The sequence below is a fragment of the Anastrepha ludens genome, chromosome 5 (assembly GCF_028408465.1).
Source record: "Anastrepha ludens isolate Willacy chromosome 5, idAnaLude1.1, whole genome shotgun sequence".
Lineage (NCBI taxonomy): Eukaryota > Metazoa > Arthropoda > Insecta > Diptera > Tephritidae > Anastrepha > Anastrepha ludens.
This window is the reverse complement of record NC_071501.1, coordinates 105,329,865-105,346,220: the sequence shown is the minus strand read 5'-3', so window position 1 is coordinate 105,346,220 and position 16,356 is coordinate 105,329,865. Positions and strand designations below refer to the sequence as shown.

Genomic DNA, 16,356 nt, shown 5'->3' with positions numbered 1-16,356 from the left:
TCGCTGATAAATATACATAGAATAAAGAGATTAGAAAATAAAATAAATTTCGTTTGTTTACTAAGATATGTGAAATATTGGTATACCTATAGAGTGGGTGAAACATGGTACTGAAATTAAAAAGGTTTGACTGCTCAATATGGCTGGCTTCCTGAACGCCGCTTTGAATTTTATCACTGCGATGCTTTGCATCATAAAAATTTTATAAACAATTTTCGTTTGAAATGAGTATTAATAACTTGATGCATATATTTAGGAACTTTAAATGATTACCCATATCCGACTTTTTTAAGGACACTTAACGTTGCATTTATGAGGCGCGACTGAAGTTTGGCAAGAGCGTGAACAAGCATACATGTAAGGAAAATGCTGCTGCAGCAACAGTCCTTCGCCGGAAATAATTTGGGTCTTTCCGGTACAAAATGCATAAACAAATAGGATAACAAGATGTTCTCGGAGATATGAGACCTTTTTGGATTGCCTTCGATGAGATTTTATTAAAAATACATTGGAGTTCTTGTACCACATTATCTATAAATTTTTTTTTTTCGAAAATTACAAACCTCAGCTATTCAGCTGGTTCCAAAGGAACAATCAGGGTTTTAGATCACTTCAACCAGTTTCACTTCAAAAATACAAATTTTTCGATAAGATGTCAGTTGACTGAAACATTTTTCCAGCTGAGATTACCTGTTTTTAAGCACAAAGTGCCGCATTCAATATTCAGCAAATAAAAACCGTTGACAAAATTTCAAAAGCCTGTTAAAAGGTGCTTCAGCAGTATATTTATGTATACAAAAATTTCTGTGGACTATTTAATGTTGCTGCAACATTCAGCTGATTCCAACTGTCTGCATAATTGCTATTATTTGGCGGTTGGTGTACCACAGGTACTGCAAAAACAAAAACAAAAAAAAACAATTACATATATGCATTTTGTATTACATGTATTTTGACTTTGTACAACTGCTATAAACTTGTGTGACTGCGTTCAGGTACGGCAACTTTTGTGGGGCAAGCTCGTAAGTTATAGCCACAAGAGTGACGAGCAAAAAGCGAGGGTACCGAGTCGCTTCTACTTGCTGTAAATTTGTTGTAGCTGGCAATATCATATGCTAAGTGCCGTTACTTTGGCTTGTATAACGGATGTTGTATTAAAATGTTGAGTTTGACAATTGTGAACAATTTTGAATCAGTTGTATTTCAGTAAGTTTTTTAAATTTTACGTTTTTACGTTGTTTTTGGTCATGGCGTTTCGCTCAAATATGGACCGCATGCAAACAATGCATGCAATGTGCGCACGAGAGCTTGAGCAGTTGCAAACAAATTTGTCTAGGTTTCTGATAGATAGTGAAGCTGTACTGAGAAATGATGTATTAAAAAACTCTCGAAAAGAAAGCGGCTTTCCAACACACGCCAACGTGTTTGCACTTATGGCTTATGATCGATATATGTCGCGTTTAGCTGCTGTAACAAACCTTGCACGGAAATTTAACATTCACTTGCAACTACATAATCTGAATAAGATATTTGCTCTTGATATTGGAATGGGCTTGGCACCTGATTCCTACCTATTTGATGAATTTGTGGAATGGCGCAAGGTTTTATGGGACAGCGATGAGTGTCTCGATTTGAAACCGTTTCGAAGTGAAAATGGACCATCAACTGCTACCACTACGGTGGCAGATGTCAGTAAAAAAGTACATTCAACTGATGAAATATGCGAAGAAAAATGTCCGCTTGTGCGTAAAATAACTTTTGCTACGCCAGAATCGTTGACGCTAGAAGTATGGCCATCTTGTGTGCAATTGCGTGACTTATCCACTTTTGTTGCTGGATACCACTTTTCTGCATTTGTGACATACGTTGAAGACATAGGAGCATTGAGTTTTTATGCTTGCCAAATGCGCAACGATATGCTCTACGAATTGAGTAACATGTTCAACCTGCTCAAGAGCGTACGCATGCCTTCAACGAATACCGTTTTTGGTATTTCTATTAATAGTAAGAGCATTTTGCGGGGAGTACTCCAGTATCTAGACGGTGCTTCCGATGGCGGAAATGGTAACTTACATGTGCTACTCATCGATTATGGAGAACTGGTGCCCCTGAATCCCAATGATGTTCAGTTTTATGATTTACCAAAAGTGTACCGGGATTTGCCTGCACAGGCTATGAAATGTATACTTTTGGGTGTTAAAGCAGCACTAGATGAATGTGCACAGATGGATGCATGTGTATTGGGTACAAAGCTACAAAACTATGAATTTAAAGAAGTAAATTTCGAAGTTGTAAGAAAAACAGGTCGAGTTTTATTTGTGTATGTAATTGAGAATCGAGAAATTGAGGCAAAATCATCAAAGGTAGGTTTGGTCCATTGCATTAAAGTAACATAATAATAAAAAAATTTACTTCAGGATAAAAAAGGAGAACATTTATCAAACAACCCTTTCGTAAACTCTTTTAATGAAAATTCATATAACAGTGACGTTCAACCACCAAAAACCAAATTTGACAGCAATAAGAATTTGAAATTTTTGTTAACTCTGCGCACAGATAAGGTTTTCAAAAATGATATTATATATTTGCAAGTTATGCATATTGACCGACCTGATTGCTTCCATGCACAAATACTTAAAAATAAATCGGAAACATTGGAACAACTATTTTGGAATACCGGCGAAGTTCTGTTGGAGCAAAAGCTAACAGCGCAACCCAAATTGGGTGATATAATATTGGCGCAATATGCGAAAGATGAATTTTGGTATCGCGCTAAAGTCATTGATGTGGTCGATGATGATGTTTTTAAGGTAAATATGGTTTTACAATTTTTTCTATGGTTTTCTGATTTGTATTTTTCATTGAAGGTATTCTATTTGGATTATGGTAATACAGAGACGGTGTCATTGAAGAGCATGGCCAAATGCAATAGTGCCCAAGAGACGGCACCGTTTCGTGCAGTATTTTGTCGTTTTGCTGGTATAACCGATATTACTAACGGGGACGAGTCTCTCTGCGAACAAGCTGTGCAAATGTTAGTTGTTATGTTATTGAATCAACGTATCGAAGTGCGGGTCGTACAAAAAATGAACGATGGAGAGTTGCGCGTAGAACTATTGGATAAGGAGTTTGCTGAGACCACACAAATGCTGGTCGAAATGGGCTATGCTAAGGAAATCTAAGAGGACGCCTTCAATGGGGCATATTTATTTATTTTTGTATGTAAGAGTTTTGACAAAGTTAACTGTTTTTTTTTATGCCCACATACAAACGTCTGCGCTCAAATTTGTATAAAGTAATAAGTGTATAGATTTATATGCGCCTATGAAATAGTTACGTATAAAATTAACATTTTCTTATCAGTTATAGATAATTGACGCTGGGCGGTTTTTTTCAGTTTTAGCGCAGCTGCCGATGCGTGTAACAAACACCTAATATTTTAGATGTATTATAGACAAGTGGGAAATACAAAGTGTTTTTGTTTAATAAATTGAATTATAATGTAGTAGCTGTAATGTTTACTCGAAATCGTTTTAGATTGACCAACAAATATGTATATACATACATACATGTGTACATACGAAGAGGTGATGCATTTTTATGCAGATGTGAACATTTTAGTTGTGCGGAATTGTTATTACAATAATAACTTCGTATTTTTATTTTTTTCATGTTTTTGCAATAGTGACGGTCCTTGACAAGATATGAATTCGATTATCTTTAGAGCGGTCATCATAACTTACAGCTGAAATGAAGTGAGGGAACTCAATCGTTTAAAGATGAATTTTGCGGATTCTGTCAGCAAGCGGTCATTATCCATAGGACTCGCCCAATGCAGCTGTTAATGTCAGTTTAATTATCAATTCACTGATTTACTTAAAAATTTAAATAGTATATAAATAAAGGCCCCATTTCTAAGAGGCTTTGAAAATAAGTGCATTAAAGCATCGGAATATATATTAGACATTATAATTGAAGTTCTGAGTAGGCTTGAAACTGTAGGTCCCCCCATTTGTGGAACAACATTAAGACGCACGTCACAAATATGAGGAGGAGCTTGGCCAAACACCCAAAAAGGGTGTACGCGCCAATTATTTATATATATATAATTGATATTCTGGCTTGATATGAAGTGTTGGAAATCTGAAGCAATGAACTTTAACATCAAGCAAATAGGTATGCTTTCAAAATTAATTTCATATCTTGGTTGAAAATTACATTAACCTGTTCCTGTATGCCCCAATTGTTTCTTCTTCTTCTTAATTGGCGCGATAACCGCTTACGCGATTTTGGCCGAGTTTAACAAAGCGCGCCAGTCGTTTCTTTCTCGTGCTAACCGGGGCCAATTGGACACACCAAGTGAAGACAAGTCCTTCTCCACCTGATCTTTCCAACAAAGAGGAGGCCTTCCTCTTCCTCTACTACCACCAGCTGGTACCGCATCGAATACTTTCAGAGCCGGAGCGTTTGTATCCATTCGGACGACATGACCCAGCCAACGTAGCCGCTGGATCTTTATTCGCTGCGCTATGTCTATGTCGTCGTAAAGCTCATGCAGCTCACCGTTCCATCGTCTGCGATATTCGCCGTTGCCAACGTGCAAAGTCCAAAAATCTTGCGCAGAATCTTTCTCTCAAACACTCCAAGCGTCGCTTCATCGGATGTTGTCATCGTCCACGCTTCTGTGCCATACGTTAGGACGGGCATGATGAGAGTCTTGTAGAGTGTTAGTTTTGTTCGTCGAGAGAGGACTTTACTACTCAATTGCCTACTTAGTCCAAAGTAGCACTTGTTGGCAAGAGAGATTGTACGTTGGATTTCAAGGCTGACATTGTTATCGGTGTTAATGCTGGTTCCTAAATAAACGCAGTCTTTTACAACCTCGAAGTTATAACTGTCAACAGTGACGTGGGTGCCGATACGCGAGTGCGCCGACTGTTTGTTTGATGACAGGAGGTACTTCGTTTTGTCCTCGTTCACCACCAAACCCATTCGCTTTGCCTCTTTATCCAGTTTGGAGAAGGCAGAACTAACAGCGCGGTTGTTAAGGTCGATGATGTCAATATCATCGGCATACGCCAACAATTGTACGCTCTTATAAAATATTGTGCCTGAGTGATTAAGTTCTGCGGCTCGTACGTTGCTCTCCAACATCAGGTTAAAGAAGTCACACGACAGCGAGTCATCCTGTCTGAAACCTCGTTTGGTATCAAACGGCTCGGAGAGGTCCTTCCCAATTCTGACGGCGCTGCAGGTGTTGAGCAACGTCATCTTGCATAGCCGTATTAGTTTTGTGGGGATACCAAATTCAGACATCGCGACATACAAGTAACTCCTTTCCGTACTGTCGAATGCAGCTTTGAAGTCGACGAAAAGATGGTGTGTGGATTCTCCTTCCATGGGTCTTTTCCAATTATTTACTTTTATATTTTATAGCACTAATTGTGGTCCTTCAACCTATAGGCGCTGTAGTTGATAAACTTCTCGAAATAAATTTAAATTTTTCAAAATAAGTTTTTCTATAAATTAACTGTTTATTTCACTTGAAGCGCCTACATCATTCTCGCTTGAGCCTTCGAGTGAACTGGTGTGCTAAATTATTCAGTGAATCTTTTTAAGGAATTATTTGTGCATCTATTTATCTTTACACAAAAACAAAACAAACAGCTTAGCAACGTGCGGTTGCTATAATTGGCCTTTAAGGAATAAAAAAGTTGTATCACAAATTCATAAGTTTGGTAAGTGGTGTTTTAGTGTCGGTATTCGCCACTACTGTCGGTGGCGTCAGGTGTGAGCAAACGTGTAATGACGTGAGGAACTCGCTGTCAGCCAATGAAAGTGACTTTGAGGATTTTGCGGAAAGTAAGGCGCGTAATTTAGCGCAAATTATGAAGAGGAAAAAGATACCTGAACGCGTGGGCAAGGAGCTCCAAGCGGGCGTAACTGGTTCAAGTGAAGAGCCAGTAAACACAATCTCCCAAGACAAAGCAACCTACAGCAGCTTCTCTGAAAATGTCAGTAACCTGAGCCAGGGGCAATCTGGGTGCTCCAGCCTTGCTAATTCAACACCAAAGCAACAGAGTCAAGACGCAAAAAATGCAGGGAAACCAGGTAATAGAGACCCAATAGAATATCCAAGCGATCATACAGGTCTAGCCTTTGTGCACGTAGATGTGACAGAATGTGAACTTTTTAAAAATGAAAAAATTAGAAGTGGAATGGGGCTTTATCAGCACATTCGCCACTTAAACATCAAAAACATTGATTTAATTGAGGCTGTGGGAATCTCCCTATATAAAGTATTTTTCTTAAATGTCAAGGCAGCGAACAACTTTACAAAAAACGAAAGCATTAAAGCCATGAAAATCAAACCCTTCATCCCGAGATCTGCCATTGAAACATATGGAGTGATCAGAGGAGTTGCACTCTATCTAACAGAAGACGAAATACGTAAAAACATCAAATCTGAAATGAAAGTTCTCTCAGTGTATCGTTTTCAGCGCAGATCAGCTGACGGAACCAATTTTACCCCAACAACAACGGTAAAAATTGGCTTCAGTGGAGGTACAATCCCCAAAAACGTTACCCTAGAATATTCTAGATTTGGTGTAAGCCACTTTTTTCCCCCTGTGCGTCAGTGTCACAATTGTGGCAGACTGGGCCACACACTAAAAGGATGCCGCTCAGGCAAGAGATGCCTGCAGTGCGGCAAGCCGGATGGTTGCAACCCTCCCTGCAATGTAGTAAAATGCATCCTTTGTGGTGAAGCTTCTCATGACTCAAACAATAAAGCCAAATGCAATGTTTGGAGAAAAGAAAACGACATTAATGAAATAAAAACGATTAAAAAAATCTCCAGAAAGGAGGTACTGAAAACATACTTTTCGTCCACCAACCAATTTAGCCTCCTTCAGGATAAAGAAATGGATTTCCCTCCGCTCTCTCCTGTAAGTGACACAACCTTTGACAGTGACATTGTTGTTAACAAAAAGCTCACCAAGCGTAGCTTTAGTAATATAGTCAAAAACCATCATATTCCAAAGGAACCATCCCAACCAAAGGCTAAGTATACGGGGGCCATACCCAAGGCCACCAGCACACCCTGTTACGAAAGAGAAGGATATGTGGTCAGCTCCCAGCTGGAGAAAGTTCTCCTTGAGGTGCTGAAACTGGCCAGGGCTGCCTTTGTCAAATTGCAGGATGAGGATGCCCTGCAGCAGTTGGCTTCTTTAGACAAAATTAAGGACAAAATCCTCATCGGTAGTGACATTGCTCTAGTGAGCCAAAGAAAGTTGACTTCGTACAATGACCTCGATTCGAGTATTACAATATAATTGTCAATCACTCAAAGCAAATGTCGACAGCATTGATTACTATATCAATAACAATGATGTTGACGTATGCTGCCTCAGCGAAATCTTCTCATTTCAAGTGTCAAACAGTAGAAAATTTGTGAACTTCAAAATCTGCAAGAAAAGCAGAGCGGGTGGTTATGGTGGGGTGGCCATAGCCATACGAAAAAAACATCAAATTCAAAAGAGTGGCATATCAAACTGTTCAAGGCATCCTAATTATCAAAACAAAAAACCTAGTCCCTAACTTGACCTTCGTATCAGTCTACTTCCCGCCCAGTATCTCTACTGGTGACTTTGTAATAGAAATTGAAAGACTTCTAGGTTTCTTAGAAGGCTGCCAAAATGTTATCATCGCGGGTGATTTTAATGCTAGAAGCAAATTGTGGGGTGATACAATAGACACAGGAAAGGGGAAAAAGCTAGCTAGTCTCATTTTCGGTTCAAAATTCGTATGCTTAAATGATGGCAACATCACTTTTAAAAAATACCTAAAGAGTTCAAATGGATCGGTGTTAGACCTTACCCTTGTTAGCCTGGCCAAAAATTGTACTTGGAAAGTCCTCCCCTTTCCTCTCGGAGGCAGCCACCATCTCCCAATCGTTTTGGATATTGAAACGGTTGTGAAAAAACAAGTCAAATTCATCGCCAAAAAGAAACTCCTTCATGCCTTACAAGATGCAAACTTCGACCCCTGCTTTGAAAATATTGAGAAGGTTTTCAAAGAGGAGGTGAAGGCTGCCACCTTTCGTCTAAAGGACAATATGGCGCCCAAGCCTTGGTGGAATGATGCACTTGCTAAATCATATCGGTTAATGGTAGCGTCGTTCAAAAAAAGTAAACAATTCCCAACGCCGGAAAATCTTGATGTTGCCCTGCAACGAAGGGAATAATGGAAATCCGATGTAAAAAAAGCAAAAAAAGAAAACTTTGAGAACAAAATTGACGAGATCAATCACAACTCAAACACCACTGAAGCTTGGCGCTTTGTTAAATGTCTGAAGGGGGTAAATGAGTCATCTTCCGATTATAGTTGGAACGATGATAAAAATAGGGACTATTTAGCCTTTTTAAAAAGTCAAGTCTCCTCTGATGTTGGCTCCTGGAGTGGACTCAGTGGGGCGTGCGCACCTTGAAGCCTTCGCTTCACGTATGAGGAGATGGTGGCTGTCCTCGACCGGAGGAAAAAGAGATCAGCGGGTGGCTGTGACGGCGTCACATATGAAATGTTAAAAGCCTTGACCGACAAAAACTTATGCACCGTGCTCACTGCCATGAATGACTCCTTTCTTTCCAAGGAAATAAAAGAGTCATGGAGGGAGATCAAGATTGTACCGATACCAAAGAAAAACAAAGATACGTCCGACTACAGAAACTTCAGACCGATCTCGCTTATTTCGGTGTTCATCAAAACAATCAACCTCATTATCAAAGGACGGTTGACGAAATTTCTTGAACGGACGGAGACACTCCCCAAGAAAACCTTTGCCTACCGTAACAATAAGTCGGCGGCCATGTGTATCAACGAATTGTTACACGAAGTAGCCATTCTAAAGAAAAATAATCAAAAAGTTTTACTATTTATACTCGACATTGAGAATGCGTACAACTGCGTAAAAATAAGTAAGCTTCAAGAAATCCTTGACGGGGCTGGTGTCAATGAACACTATACATCCTGGATCTGCGACTTTCTGTCGAAATGGGTTCTGAAACTAGGCAAGGAGTCGACTATTGTGGAGGATGGGCTACCGCAGGGAAGCTGCTTGTCTCCAGTTCTGTTCAATGTTTACACCAAATGGCTACACTCAGTACAAGATGATAAAACCTCAGTTTTCCAATTTGCTGATGATTTTGCTCTAATCTCTCACGATAAAGACTTTGAGATCGCAGAAGCCAATTTGCGCCATAAAATAAAGAGGTTTGCAGATACTGCAAATTACCTGAACTTATCCTTTAATATTGATAAATGAAAAAAAGTGTTTATTGCTCAAGGAAACAGGAAGACGGTAAACATTGAACATAACAACTGTGCAGTACCACAAGTAAACAAGTTGAAGTTCTTGGGGAGGGTCATAAATAACTCGTTAGCTGTGAGGGACCACTACACTGAGGTGGTCGGTAAATCTCTCGGTAACTCAAACCTTTTTAAAGTATTGACCACGTCAGGGCAGGATTGCACCCGGAAGCTTTACTAAAATTCTACAGAAGCTTTGTCAGATCCAAACTAGAATATTGCAGAACCACCACGGCGCAGGCCAATAAGACCACTGTTAAAAAAATCACAACATTCCAGAACACCTTCCTGCGCAGGTGTCTAGGAGTTCCTCCCTCAAACCCTGTGCCCCTTCTCTATGCAGTGGCACATGAACTTCCACCTGAGGAGAGATCCTGGTGGTTGACAGCGAAAGAAATTCTAAAGCTCAAACAAACGAACGAAGAGTTATTCAATTCAATTGAGAGAAATCCCGGCCTTAAAACAAGTTATAACCTTGTCTTTCAAAAATTCTCAGGTGTTTTCTTAAATACCAAATGTCCCGATCCCTTCGCCAGACATAAAGGTTTAAAAGTTGATCTAAAGACGCTCCCCAACGTCAAAAATCAGGTATCCGCGCCTGAAATGAAAGCTATATTTACTCAAAAGATAAATTGGTATAAGAGGAATGGATTTAGCATATTGGCAACCGACGCTTCTGTAGGCTACTGACATAGCTCATGGGCACAATGAAGAAAGCCTTGCAATCTTTACTGATAGTCTAACCGCTTGCAAAATCTTAGCAAAAGATAACTCAAACAACTATTGCGCTGGCCTACTAAATCGCAGAATCCTAGAGTACAAACTTCAAAATGTTCACATTATTTGGACGCCGGGCCACTCTGGTATTCGAATAAATGAAAAGCTGACCCTATTGCAAAAGAGACCGTCGACACAGGGCTACCATTAGAAGTAAATTTCACGGTTGATGAAGCACTCAGAAATATCAAAATAAACATCTACAGGGAGTGGTTTCACAGGTTTAATGAGTTCTCACAAAATAATCCCAACCTCTATCACAAACTGACTGACAAAATTCCATCTAAACCATGGTTTAAAGGTCTCCACCTTGACGTTCCAGATATCAAATTGTGCAATAGAATCATCGTAGGTCATTCCTATGACAATGTGTACTTGCATAAAATCAAAGTTGTAAACACAGCACTCTGCAGATGCGGCGTTACCGACTCCTACACACACCAAACTTTTGATTGCAACCTCCTTACTCATCTAAGATCCAAATATCACATATTCAACACCCATAAGGACTATATAATTTGACAATATCTTTTTTTTACATTCAATATATTTTTGTCGGTTTTCTTTTTCCGTAATCATGGGAATCACTTACCATACTCTATATAAACAAACAAAAAATTACGGATACATTTTTTCACTTGGATGCCCTCAATATGCAAAAAATTCTTGCATCAATTAAAGAAGAAAATCAAGTTTTCGGGATTTTTTCGATAACTCATCTATGACTTTATCAGCTGTGATTGGAATATCATGATGAATAGCTAGAGCAGTCAATCCGTTCAAGCGATCCTACAATAAAAAAAGAGACAAAAATAAATGTATAATTTTGTAATAAAATTGATAGATCTTAGAGAAAAGATTAAGATCTTAAAGAAACTTACTTCTTTTGTTGTGTTTCTCAAAATCTTCTTTATCCGTTTCAAACTAGAGAAATTGCGTTCCGCAGTAGATGTTGATACTGGTAAAGTAGCTAATATCCTTAGCAACACATTGATATTCGGAAAATTTTCTTCTGGACAATGATCAAGTGCATCCAATGAGTTTCCAGGTTTGATATCGCCTTTACGAATTAAATATCTCTTCCACACATTTAATTCGACAAGAACAGCATGTGGCCCCGCAGTGAGAAATTTCTGGTAAAACTCGACTGTTTTGATGAATTTATCAGCTACTTTGTCGATTTCGTTCAAATCATGCTTGAATAGGGCCGACAATCCTTCTAATATATTTTCATGTTTGGTAAATCTTTCTCCAAGATCCATGATGTAAAAATCTAGAAAAGGATTGAACGCTGTCACACGAAAATAATCTTCCGTGTTTGATCTCAATGTCAAGATTTTCAGCAATTATTTTCGAAGCTTCGTAAATTGCAGAAAAAGCTTCTTCTTTTGCGCGAATCTTTTTTACTTCCTCGCGCAAATCTTTGGCGAGATCCATGGCTTTGACCAAATCTAAATTAACCTTTTGCAATTCACGACTCAAAGGCAATGAAAGTTGAAAAATTACATTGATAATATGTAAACATATTAAAAATTCGAAATCCATGGCGTTTTTCAGATTTTTGGCGTCTTTTTCCGAGGTTCTCATTGCATCTAGAGTTTCGTAAACAAACGGGAATAACTCAAAAAAGTCGTTGACGGCCTCATATTTCGAAACCCATCGAGTCAGATTCAATCTTTTCATTCAAAGATTTCGTTCGTGGAGTTACATCAGATTCTTCAATCGTGTTTTCCAAAATGGCTTTTCCTTTAGGGGTATGCAATGTTCAACACTCTCTCCACTTTCATCGAGAGAATTTTCTTCGACTGTATTTTCACTGACTGACGCTTCACAACGAAGTTTCTTCGCAGTCGTTTCAGCAGGTAATTCTGCATTTTCTTCATTTTCGCTATTCTTAGCAAAGGGTGTTCATGGACGCATATACATGTATAAGTACAATTTTTCAAAAATTTTAGTTTCAATTTCTCATGGGGGGGATTGATCCCCCCCCTATCTACGCCACTGGTGGAGCGGCCTGGGGCTGTGGGAAGGGAGTTCCATCATAAAAACATGTCTATAACCTTCATTGGGTGAAAATATGAATATATAAAAATTTTTACGTCATTTGGTGTTGTCCTTTCGTAGTGATGCGCGGACAACGTGCAGACATTCACCTTTGTAGTATAGAGATTAAAATAATAAATATACATTTTTTTTTATTTTAATCATTTAAAATGGCGGCTGTACACTCAATTCTTCCAGGAAGGTCTCAGCGGGGCTTCTCAATCGGCGGGCATTGTAGCATCGGTTTTAGTGACTTGAATACAAAAAACCAAAAATTGTTTGGTTTATTAATGTCATAATTTCTATATGAATTAAAAGCAAATGAAAAAAAAAAATCGCGGAATAAAATGCTTAAAAAAATTAATTTTGGGGCGAATTTTCCTACTATTTTTGCTTCGAAAAAAATTCACATAGAAAGTAATATCATAAAAAAGATATGTGCGAAATTTCATGGAGATCGGTCAATAATTTTTCGAGTTATATTGTACGCCAATTCGAAAAATATAGTTTTGAGAAAACCGCTTCTAAAATTTCAATACATAACTATACCTCTCCCAGCGCTCGAACGAAAGAGTCGTCACGGCTGACGATCTACATATAATAATATATAAGAAATACTTAAATTTACATTCTAAAAATTTTTTGACATATTCTTATATTAATATTTTATGAAAAAAAATCGAAATTTTACAGGTATCTGCCCCCTTAATTCAAGCTTGTCTGTTGGGTCAAATATACAGTGGTCACACAATTTATAGGTAGACTCACAGTTTATAAACAGATACACCTGATACTTGGCACGATTTATACAAAAGAACAAAATTTGGATATATTCGTTAAAAAAACATTTATTCAGTATTTAAGGAACAAAAACTTCCAAATACATTTCTGGAATTAGAGAACTTAGGGCAATAATGAAATAAGGCACAAGTTTATGCAAAAAAAAAAAAATATTAGTACATAGCCATATAAAAAATATTTTATTAAAAAAATAATAAAAAAAACGAGTACTCAGGAGCTTTTTGGGCCGCCTTCAGCTTTAATAACTGCTCCCAAAAGTCAGTGCATACTTTTCACCAATACCTTGGTTTCATTAGCTGCAATTTTCTCCCACTCAACACTCAAAGCTGTCTTTAATGACGCCTTTGATGTTATTTCGTGCTTTCTGATTCTCCTTTCTAAGAGCTCCTAGACATACTCATTTGGGTTTAGATCCGGTAATTGAGGTGAATATTTAAGCTGCTTACAGTGGTAAATAAGCCATTCTTATACGAGATGAGATGAGCGTTTTGGGTCAATGTATTGTTCAAACAAGAACCCTTCAGCATCCAGTTCAAGTTTAACGGCAGTGATGGGCGCAAATTATTCTTCAAAATATTTAAATACAGATGTTTGTCCATTTTACCATCAATAAAAACCATTTTTCCTTCTCCAGATACAACTATGCACCCCCAAACCACTGCATTCCCTCCTCCATGCTTAACGGTAGGAATACGATTTTTTTCATTCTGTTCTGTATTTTCTTTCCGCCAAAATTTTGGAGGGATATCTGTTCCGGAAACATTAAATTTCGACTTATCACTAAATTTGGCGTTTTCCCATAAAGAATCTGGCTCATTTATAAGGCGTTTGGCGAACTTCAATCTCTTCTTTCTGTTAATATCTTAAATGTGCGGCTTGCGGCGTGCCACTCTGCCATGATAACCAACGGTATCCAGGCAATTACGCACTTGTTGTGGGCTTACTTTTTTATGCAAAGACTTGAATATTTCGGCATAGTATCGTGGAGGTTATTTTTAGATTTTGCGCAACTGATGCTACTATATTGCGTTCGGCACATGAAGCCAATAGTTTTCGCCTTCCAGCTTGGTGGTGATTAGCTTCCAATTTACCAGTATTAACGTAATTACTTTGCACCGTATAATGCGATTTGCCAATTTTTTGTCAAAGACTTATTTCTAAGTACAATTTAATAACAATTTCGCGCATTTCTAATGGTAAATCCGCACTTCGTCCCATTTTGTCACTTTCAATCGAGATATTACGCGCAACTGAAAGCAATCTTATTTCGTTTTCAGCAATATTAGTAAAAACACAAACGATTTTTACTGTTACTTTTGCAGCAAGAATATCATGAGTTGATAGTGTACGAATAAATGTTTTGCAGCAGTTTGCTACGTCTACCCACTTTCCTTGGACCCCCTCAGTGTGAGTTGAAATAACGGGAGTTTTGTTTGGGGAAATTCAGCAGGAATGTAACATTCTTACAGTGACCCAAAAGAAATATATTGTCACAGCAAATATTTTGCCCAAAGCTAAAGTTTTTTCGTACTACGCAGGGTGTACGAATAAATTGTGTGACCACTGTACATAATTGTAGACAACTGTTTCTGCGGCATTATTTATGTATGTTATATCTGAAGAGATGGCTTGAAATAAATATTCAATGCACTTTTAGTCAGAATTTAAATATATACTTCGTATTTTTAATACACTACATACTTAATGCTAAGTCAATTTTCGTATTGTTAACTTTTCATTATTGGCACAGTTGCTAGTATTTGTTCCGGTGCTGTTTATTTTAGTTTCCGGTTAGCTTGTTGTGAGAAGTTAGATGGTGTTCACTGAATTTTTGACTTTGAATTTTCTACAAAGTAACCAGGCGGAAAGAGGAACTACTTAATATCTCGTTAGATGCCGCCATGGGCAAACGGTATTTGGTTGCGTTCAGTGGTACGTTAAATTTGTTTCGTAAAGCGCGGCATACATGAGGCAAATTGTTTTAAACCTAAGTTACAAACATGGTTGATAGCTGCCGTAAAATTGTTTTCAACATCGCTTTGAAAGAAAACACGATCTGTAGGCTTGCATAATTATAATGAGCAATATTCTTGGCAATATTAATTATTGATGAGGATGTTTAGAGGAGGAATATTTACACGATTGCTTCATTTTTTTCCATGACATTTCCAATACAATATGTACATTTTTTCATGTGCATGCATATATGTATGTTTTGTAAAAAATTTGTTATTTCTATACATATTCCAGTTCTTTACATTGGCGACAAGTCCCTTGGAAAGGGGTTTCTTCAGTTATTTTGGTGGAATACTTTGGAGTTTTTGGTTTGTTTAATTATTATTAACGATATGAAGAAAATACAAGAAGAAGAAGCAACTTATATTGCTAATAATCTGCCACAGTCGACTGAATTCTCAACCTGCCTGGAAAATTGATGTAGTATTAACACATGGGCTGAAAAGTCCCGGGTATACCAAAGAAACCACTTTTTTTTGGTCCAAATGAGCTTTTCAGCCCATGTGTTATGTACTAATAATAGGCATGGGTCGTTCTACGTCAACGTCTACGGTTTAAATGTGGTGCACGATTTATTTAAAATTCAGTATCACAGTTTCTGAACGATTTTTATGTCAAAGAATTCTGTAATAAACTGTTAATTTATTTTAAATAAAATAATGATAAATAAATAAAATCGAAAACTAAGCGAGATAATGAACAAGTTTTTCATTAAAAAAGTTGTACCACAAATTTCGTTAATAAATTCCTTTCGATGTCTCGAAAAGTATGCCATATCAAACAAATTCTTAGAAATTCAGGTGTTTAACACAAAGAAGCGTAATCTTTTTTGTTTGATTCCTATATCGCAAAAACCAAGAAAGATATCGTACTCGATTTTTATCTCCGATTTCTGCAACATACTGTAGTTTTTATTTAGCCGGATGGATTTGTGCGTGACTTCAGTTCAGTAGAGTTCAGGGTTAAATTGGAAGACAAGGGTAAACCTCAGAGTGTATTTCTGCCATGAAAAAGCTCCTCATAACAAAACATCTTCCCTTTAGAAGAATAGGACCTACTCTTTTGGAACAACATCAAAATGCACAAGACAAATTGGAGAAGGAGTTACGTCAAGCATTCAACGAATGATATATATATGGATCTCAGCACTAAAAAAAAATATAGTTAGCGAGGTTAATGGCAACCCGACATCACTTATCCGCACTTGTCTTCTTTGTTAGTTATGGAAATAAACTCTTATCATTAGTAATTCTTTTTTAAGTTAGCTTTTAATTCCTAATTCTGTTACCGGCCACACTGTATAATAATGAATAACTTAAGTATACAACTAAGATATACCTATATTAGGAACAA

The 16,356-nt window shown here is 37.7% G+C and overlaps 1 protein-coding gene and 1 long non-coding RNA gene across 2 annotated transcripts; one reads left to right on the top strand and one right to left on the bottom strand.

Annotated features, from left to right (window-relative positions):
• Positions 1-93: 93 nt before the first annotated feature.
• LOC128863245 (uncharacterized) lies at positions 94-1,080 on the bottom strand. The gene is made up of 3 exons (XR_008454584.1): positions 564-1,080; positions 274-481; positions 94-184 (listed from the first exon to the last, which is right to left on the bottom strand). It is a non-coding gene; the product is annotated as an uncharacterized LOC128863245 (long non-coding RNA).
• On the top strand, positions 1,046-3,505 carry LOC128863243 (tudor domain-containing protein 1-like). Its single transcript, XM_054102319.1, has 3 exons — positions 1,046-2,363; positions 2,418-2,810; positions 2,868-3,505. The coding sequence occupies exons 1-3, from the start codon at positions 1,248-1,250 to the stop codon at positions 3,180-3,182; spliced, it is 1,824 nt and encodes a 607-aa protein (XP_053958294.1). The 5' UTR covers positions 1,046-1,247; the 3' UTR covers positions 3,183-3,505.
• Positions 3,506-16,356: the final 12,851 nt, after the last annotated feature.

What these genes read in the sequence shown, in the direction of transcription:
- LOC128863243 (XM_054102319.1), top strand. Translation starts at nt 1,248, where the DNA reads ATGGCGTTTCGCTCAAATATGGACCGCATGCAAACAATGCATGCAATG. An exon ending in TTGAGGCAAAATCATCAAAG is followed by an intron (nt 2,364 to 2,417) that starts GTAGGTTTGGTC and finishes AATTTACTTCAG; the next exon opens with GATAAAAAAGGAGAACATTT. An exon ending in TCGATGATGATGTTTTTAAG is followed by an intron (nt 2,811 to 2,867) that starts GTAAATATGGTT and finishes TTTTCATTGAAG; the next exon opens with GTATTCTATTTGGATTATGG.